The 8,523-nt window shown below is 45.2% G+C and overlaps 1 protein-coding gene across 1 annotated transcript; it reads left to right on the top strand.

Moving 5' to 3' along the window:
* The first annotated feature begins 4,279 nt into the window (after window positions 1-4,279).
* On the top strand, window positions 4,280-8,062 carry LOC136624815 (small proline-rich protein 2B-like). Its single transcript, XM_066598741.1, has 4 exons — window positions 4,280-4,442; window positions 6,162-6,218; window positions 6,894-6,938; window positions 7,862-8,062. The coding sequence occupies exons 1-4, from the start codon at window positions 4,370-4,372 to the stop codon at window positions 7,909-7,911; spliced, it is 225 nt and encodes a 74-aa protein (XP_066454838.1). The 5' UTR covers window positions 4,280-4,369; the 3' UTR covers window positions 7,912-8,062.
* Window positions 8,063-8,523: the final 461 nt, after the last annotated feature.

The raw sequence follows: 8,523 nt of genomic DNA, 5'->3' as shown, positions 1-8,523 counted from the left end.
CCATGTTGGAGTTGGTATTCCACTATAGCTCTACGCTGCTTATACAGCCGAGACAACATGTGAAGCGTAGAGTTCCACCGTGTGGGCACGTCACAAAGCAGTCAGTGCACTGGCAGATTAAACCGATGTTGCAGGGTGGCAGCATCCGTGCTGGACCTGCGGAAATGTGCGCTGACCCGGCGCACCTTGCCAAGGAGGTCTGACAAGTGTAGGCAGCCTTTAAGAAACCACTGAACCACCAAATTAAAGACGTGGGCCAGGCATGGCACGTGCGTGAGGCTGCCGAGCTGCAGAGCCGCCACCAGGTTACGGCCATTGTCACACACGACCATGCCCGGTTGGAGGCTCAGTGGCGAAAGCCAGCGGTCGGTCTGCTCCGTGGGCCGTGTGCCTCTTCTCTCCTAAGCTGAGTAGTTTCAGCACGGCCTGCTGACGCTTGCCCACCGCTGTGCTGCCACGCCGTGCGACACTGACTGCTGGCGACGTGCTGCTGCTGACAAGTCTTGATTGCGAGGTAGAAGTTGCTTTGGAGGAGGAGGAGGAGGAAGGTTTAGTGGAGGTGGCATACACCGCCGCAGATGCCAGCACCGATCTGGGGCCCGCAATTTTGGGGGTGGGTAGTACATGAGCTGTCCCAGGCTCTGACTCGGTCCCAGCCTCCACTAAATTCACCCAATGTGCCGTCAGGGAGATATAGTGGCCCTGCCTGCCTGTGCTTGTCCACGTGTCCGTTGTTAAGTGGACCTTGCCAGTAACCGAGTTGGTGAGGGCGTGTACGATGTTGCATGAGACGCGGTCATGCAGGGCTGGGACGGCACACCGTAAAAAATAGTGGCGACTGGGAACTGAGTAGCGCGGGGCTGCCGCCGCCATTATGTTTTTGACCGTCTCAGTTTTCACCAGCCTGTAGGGGAGCATCTCCAGGCTGATCAATTTGGCTATGTGGACATTTAAAGCTTGAGCGTGTGGGTGCGTGGCGGCGTATTTGCACTTTCGCTCCAACGATTCTCTTAGCGACAGCTGGACGCTGCGCTGTGAGACATTGCTGGATGGGGCTGACGACAGTGGAGGTGAGCGTGTGGGTCCTGGCCAGGAGACGGTTGTGCCTGTGTCGTGAGAAGTGGGTTGGATCTCAGTGGCAGGTTGGAGCCCAGGGGGAGAGGCAGTGGCGCAAGCTGAAGGCGGTGAACGGCCTTCGTCCCACCTTGTGGGGTGCTTGGCCATCATATGCCTGCGCATACTGGTGGTGGTGAGGCTGCTGGTGGTGGCTCCCCGGCTGATCTTGGCGCGACAAAGGTTGCACACCACTGTTCATCGGTCGCCTGCCGTCTCAGTGAAAAACTGCCACACCTTAGAGCACCTAGGTCTCTGCACGGTGGCTTGGCACGAGGAGTGCTTTGGGAAACAGCTGGTGGATTATTCGCTCTTGCCCTGCCTCTACCCCTGGCCACCCCACTGCCTCTTCCAACCTGTCCTGCGGCTGCAATTGCCTCCCCCTCTGAAGACCTGTCCTCAGTTGGCTTATTACACCAGGTGGGGTCAGTCACCTTATCGTCCAGCGGCCCTTCCTCCGAATCCTCTGTGCGCTCCTCCCTCGGACTTACTGCCTTCACTACTACCTCACTGATAGACAACTGTGTCTCATCGTCATTGTCCTCCTCACCCACTGAAAGCTCTTGAGACAGTTGCCAGAAGTCCCCAGCCTCATCCCCCGGACCCCGGGAACTTTCCAAAGCTTGGGCATCAGTCACGACAAACTCCTCCGGTGGGAGAGGAACCATTGTTGCCCAATCTGGGCAGGGGCCCGAGAACAGTTCCTGGGAGTCTGCCTGCTCCTCAGAATGTGTCATTTTCATGGAGTGAGGAGGCTGGGAGGAAGGAGGAGCAGCAGCCAGAGGATTCAGAGTTGCAGCAGTGGACGGCGTAGAAGACTGGGTGGTCGATAGATTGCTGGATGCACTTTCTGCCATCCACGACAGGACCTGCTCACACTGCTCATTTTTTAATAAAGGTCTACGACGTGGACCCAAAAAGTGCGATATGAAGCTGGGGACCCCAGAAACTGTCCTCTCTCCTACTCCCGCAGCAGCCGGCTGCGATTCACCTGGACCAAGAACTCGTCCTATGCCCACATCCTCACTTGGGACTCCGCTTCCTCGACCGCGACCGCGTCCACGCCCTCTGCCGCTACACCTCAGCATGCTGGATTTAAAATCGAGCAGAGACAGAGCGGTGTAAAAATGTTTGTGAATTATTATTATCGCGCAGTTGGTGGCTGCCAGCGGTAATATAACGCAAAATGAAGCCAGAGATAAATTATAAGGAAGGCTGCACTTAGGCCTTACTGTGAACTATGCAGTTTGGATGGACGTGAAGTCCCACAGGCCACGCAGGTAAATGCACTGGGTCTCCGGTAGCCGTAAAAAGGAATTTTTAAAAAAATCTCCTTATTTTACTATGCAATGAAGGCTGATGCTATGCAGTGTGTATTGCACTTTCAGTCTATGGGCGTCGGGCAGACCGTAAACCTCTAAGACAGCACACGTATAACACAGAGCATTGTAGAAAATGTGTGGTTTCTTGGCGTACACTTAGAGGCAGACTGCAGTGAGGCAACGCAAAGTGCGGACAGAAATATGTTTAAATGAAGGCTGCATGCAGGCCTAGCTGTGAACTATGCAGTTTGGATGGACGTGAAGTCCCACAGGCCACGCAGGCAAATGCACTGGGTCTCCGGTAGCTGTAAAAAGGAATTTGTTTTTAAAATCTCCTTATTTTTCTATGCAATGAAGGCTGAGGCTATGCAGTGTGTATTGCACTTTCAATCTATGGGCGTCGGGCAGACCGTGAACTTCTGAGACAGCACACGTATAACACAGAGCGTTGTAGAAAATGTGTGGTTTCTTGGCATACACTTAGAGGCAGACTGCAGTGAGGCAACGCAAAGTGCGGACAGAAATATGTTTAAATGAAGGCTGCATGCAGGCTCTGCTGTGCAATACAGAGGTACTACAACTCCCAGCAACCACGGAGTTAAATGCACACGGTCCCAGGTTGCCCTAAGAAGAACCGTTCGGGTTCTTGTAGACAGGATTCTACACTACCACTGTCTCTGCCTGACCAATACTGCCCCTATACTCAAGTACAGACTGCAGCCTGAGAACGCTACAGCCTGCACGCCCGATATACATTAAAAAAAAATTGTGCAAAAGTGCTCACAGCAGCCACTACAGGTACTACAACTCCCAGCAACCACGGAGTTAAATGCACACGGTCACAGGTTGCCCTAAGAAGAACCGTTGGTGTTCTTGTAGACAGGATTCTACACTACCACTGTCCCTGCCTGACCAATACTGCCCCTATACTCAAGTACAGACTGCAGCCTGAGAACGCTACAGCCTGCACGCCCGATATACATTAAAAAAATTTGTGCAAAACTGCTCACAGCAGCCACAACAGTAATGCACTAGGTGAGCTGTGCCCTAAGAAGACCGTTGTGGTTCTTGAAGACGCTAACACTGTCCCTATAGCATCAGCAGCACTTTCCCTGATCTCTCTCTCAGCCTGTGTCTGTGGTGAGCCGCGGGCGGGGCTGATTTAAATACTCGGGGGTCACTTGATCTCGCCAGCCACTCATTGCAGGGGGGTGGGATAGGGCTGGAACGTCACAGGAGGAAGTTGTAATGCCTTCCCTGTGTTTCTATTGGCCAGAAAAGGGCGCAAATTTCTCAGGGAAGGAAATGTAATGGAGTCGAGTGCCGCGTGGTGCTCATCTCGAGTAACGAGCATCTCGGACACCCTAATGCTCGAACGAGTATCAAGCTCGGACGAGTGCGCTCGCTCATCTCTAATCAACAATACAATCACACAGAGGAAGGTATTTCAAGTCTGACTATGTCTTCTATGTCCTTGATTTATTTTTAATAATGAGTGTACATAATTATTTCATTTTAAAGTAATGTCATTTGAGTGAAGGGATTCCTCTTTTCTTTTTATCTTGTCACTACAAGTTTTTGACATTTTTTAAAACATGAAAAACTTGCTTTCAAGGTGTTGGTGTCATTTATAGGTAATTTTGTCTAGGTTATTGCATACTTTTCCTTAGGTGTAATTGGATGCTTGTGTTATTACACTTTGAGGAAACAGCATTCCCTTATCATTGTATGACAAAAACACAAAAGGACAACACCCTCTACAGGGTCTCTGACTAATTAGTTATGAGGCGAGTAAAAATTTTTCAAAACTGGTTTGATCAAATCTCAAGCATATAAAAAGCCACTCAGCTGAATGAAGCCAAACATTCACATAGAGAGATCCTTTGTATACAATTTTGTCCAATATCTAACATATTCAACCCTTCAAGAAGACAATGTCTGGAGTAAAGGGACAACAGAAGAAATGCCCAGAGCCTTGCGCACCACCCCAACAGCACTGCCAGGATCGTAAGTGACTCAACTATTCAATGCATCTTCTATCAACTTATTTTATTTATTACTTTACATTGAAATATTTATGAGCTTCTTTTGGGAATAGAAATAAGAGACCTATAGGGTCCAAAATAAAATAAAAAAGATTTCTTTAAAAAGCTAACATTTTAAATTATTTAGTAAGTTGTCCACTATTTTATGAAAAAGGGATAGCTATCCTTCCAGAAACAGCGCCCTGTTCAATTATTGGCCCTGTTTGGTATCTCAGATCAGCTACATTTACTTGATTAGAGATAAACTATAATATCAGATAAAGTCATATGGATAAGAGTGGCCTGCTGTTTCTGTAAGAATAACTGGCCTTTTTTGAGAAAAATGCTGATATTTTTTTGAGTCATGGATGGCCATTTAAGGCAAAGGGTTCAGGGGTTATTCAAATGATATTTATAAGGCTGAATGTTTTTTCTTCAAAAACATTGAATGATGCAAGATATATTTTTTCAAGATGTACAAGATGTAGGCAATTTTATTTAAGTTTTACAGATTTGGCAATGATCTTGCAACTTCTAATTTTTCAACATGCTGTGCTCCAAGGAACTTAATTTGAAACAATAGTGCAATGAAAAAAATCCCCACAAGCATGTATTTGCATAAGACAAATTCAAGTTTTTTTTGCAGTCTTGGCCTTATTATAGCATTATATTTTTCCTTCAGCTGACCTTCTTTAATTCCCCAAATTGGATTTAGGGATCTCGAAGTGTTTGGCATCTGCGCCCCCTTCTTCCTCCACATAAAAAGTATGTTGCATCTATCAGATATTACCAAATTAGCAATTGAAAAAAATAAATAATGCCATCACCCCTACTGAACATCAGTTCCAGTATTTAAAACATAACTATATTTAACAACAAATCTTAAGAAAAATGTAGCCATAATTTTCCTGTCATTGATGGAAATTCCCAGGCTGCTACAGGCAATCTCAGAGGTAACCCCTGATGTCTGTAATTTGCTGCAGCAGCCTGTAAGGTTCCGTTCGCAGGCTGACTGCAGCTTGTAAACAGGCCTGGCAGAGTGGATAGGGAAGAAGCACTGTAGCAGTGGGCAGATGGGATGGGTGAATATAGATTAGTTTATTGTTTTTCCACATGGACATCATATTTGGAGAGAGAAATATAACTCAGAAAACTTTTTGTTGCTTTAGTTTAGAAGATGCCACGCTGCTTGGTATTCTGTGCAGTAATCCTGTTTAAACTACTTATGGTTGCCATCCAAGTCAGATAAATGTCAGCCAGATCCTCTGAATTTTCAGTAGAATTGGTCAAATAAGTAATTTGTATAGGGTCCTCCAAATCTTCCCCAACACCTAAAAACCTAATTGGGCATGTTGGATTTAAAAATGCCTGATATGCCTGATCCTTTGTTCCACTTCCTACTGAAAAAAACATACACACAAGGCCAAGCATGCATAGCTGTTGGCCTAATGAGCATTCAGCTGACAGCTGTCTTAAGTGCACGGCAATATTTTAAAACAGATTTATTATTTTTAAGGGGAAAAAGTAATATTGGAAAGTATGAGGAATTAGTATATAAGCTTATATGATATTTGCTGCTAAAATTGGATGTGATCTGAAATCAGGAATTTTAAGCAATAATTTAAATTAACTAATTCTCTCCATAATATCATGGTTAAAGTAATTAAAGTGATTAAAAATACATCTATATTTATTTTTCCAGCTTGTGAACCAGAGCCAGTGCAATGCCAGGCACCACCAAAGTGTCCCTCTCCACAAGGTAATGTCAAAATCAATTTGCCTGAATCTATCTACAGTCTTTGCATCTGTTTTAAAGGGAGTTTCCCACCACTTCAAATTGCTTCACAACCACTATGTCCTTCCTGGTTGCTGCTGACCAGGGCATGTGACTGCTGCAGCCAATCACTGCCCTCACCAGTAAACTTCTATAGCCAGTGATTGGCTGGAGCAGTCACCTGTCTTGGTCAGCCACAACCAGGAAGTTGTGGGAAATCCAGTTTAACCCATTGAATGTAAAGGTATGTCCTCCAGCATTGAGGATTGTATAGAATGGGATTGGAAGCCGATCTCACTCGGCTTCCAATACATAGCAGGCTAATGGCTGTCCTTGACAGCTGACATTTGCCGAAAACAGCCTCCTGCTGATCTTGGCTGTTAACTCTTTTTAATGCTGCTGTCAATTCTGATAACCACATTTAAATGCTTTTATCAGAGTTCAGGGGTCGTGAATGACCCTACTGCGATTGTCATAGATGCCCAGTCGGTTGTTATGGCTGCCCAGGGACTTCTGAAGGACACAGTGGTTTTGAAGCAATTTTAAGTCATTGGAATACCAGTTTAATCTACCAAGGAATCCAGTTGTTACAGATCAAAACATTTTGAATTATTCTCTGCACTAATACTTCATGTGTTAATTATTTTTACTTTATTTCAGTTTGTGTCCCTGAGCCTGTGTGTGAACCAAAAGCCCCTCCACAAGGTGAGCCCAAGCAAATGCTTGCAAAATGCAAGAATCATTTACTTTAGATAGTTCCTAAAAAAGTTAGGGGGAATAGGGTGGGGTCAACCATCTAGGACCCTCAGGGTCATCTGGATGGAAAGCGATAGTTCATGCTCGCTAGACTCTCTGACCCAGAATGGGGGATTTTGGATGGCTTGTACTTATCAACATTGAGGGTCCCAGAGAAAGGACCTCACTTTTATGAATTGATTGACAAATATAAAAATAAGAAAAACCTTATTGTGGGACTTCCACTTCTATACATGCCTATGGAGAGAGGGTAGGCTAGATATTTTAAGTGCCCTCTTTCCTAAAAAGCCATTATTGTAAAATTTTGTTTTTATAGACAGGCATTAGAGATGAGCTAGCACACTCGTTTAAGGCTGCTACTCGATCGAGTAGCAGTCTTATCGAGTAACTGTGTACTCGCCCGAGCAGCATGTAGGGGGGGGGGGTGAGCAGAAGGGAGCTGGGGGAGAGTGAAAGAGATCTCTCTCTCCCCCACCCTTCCCGCTCGAACCCCGCTGGCCCCTGCCGCCCCCCTGCATGCTGCTCAGGCGACTACACAGTTACTCGATAAGACTGTAGCAGCCTTAAACAAGCGTGCTCGCTCATCTCTAACAGGCATTCATCACTAGTTTGTATATATCTGTGTAATGTAAGTACAATGATGAAGAAAGCTGTGAGACCTGAAGATAAAGGCAAACTCACATGAAGCTGGCCAATATTGTTAACAGTGGAGATACTACAGTCATCGTTTTATTTTACATGCAGCTGTACATCTTCTATTACATTATGCAATATATATATCTGTAAGAAATAGCGTTTTCGGGTTTAACCATATTTAATGCTTCTCAAACTCTGGCTAGAAACTAATATATCTTATTTGTACTTTCTTGCAGTGATTTGCTCACAATCTAACCAAAAACAGGACATGGGTGTCAAGAAGTAAAAAACGAAAGGCTGAAGAAGCATCTAACGCTTTAGAAGATTCATTATGCTCTGTCTACTGCTAAATCTATTAATTAACTTATACTCTGCACAGATGCTGAAACAATGTCATTCAATAAATTTAGAGACATGTCTTTAAACCTGTAGCTTCAGTATGTCGTATTAATTCTTGAGCTGTCAATATTTAGGGCTCAGTCAGACAAGCAAATTTGTCACACATATATAGGCGTGTTTTCAAAATCGATCTACTAGAACCAATGCTTTTCAATGAAAGTGGTCACATGTCCGTTTCTTAGAAGCGGAAAAAAATTGTACCTGCAGAAGATAGGACATGTGAGCGCAAATGCACCCGATCATGCAATTTTTTTCTACACGTGATGTGCAACTTTTTTCCCACGTCTCTAATGTGTGAAAATTTCACTCATATAACTAAGGCCTTACAGATATTCCTAATAGGCACATATCTGAGATAGGATTTACAGTAGTTAAAAAAATGCTTAAAGAGAACCTGTCACCTTGGATCAGCACCATAAACTAAGTTATGGTGCTGTTCGGGTAGCCGATGGGGAGACAGGCCATGTCTTTTTTATATTCACCCACTCCCCTATTCCAG

This window comes from Eleutherodactylus coqui, chromosome 4 (assembly GCF_035609145.1).
Source record: "Eleutherodactylus coqui strain aEleCoq1 chromosome 4, aEleCoq1.hap1, whole genome shotgun sequence".
Taxonomy (NCBI): Eukaryota; Metazoa; Chordata; class Amphibia; order Anura; family Eleutherodactylidae; genus Eleutherodactylus; species Eleutherodactylus coqui.
This window is presented reverse-complemented; position numbering and strand designations above follow the sequence as displayed.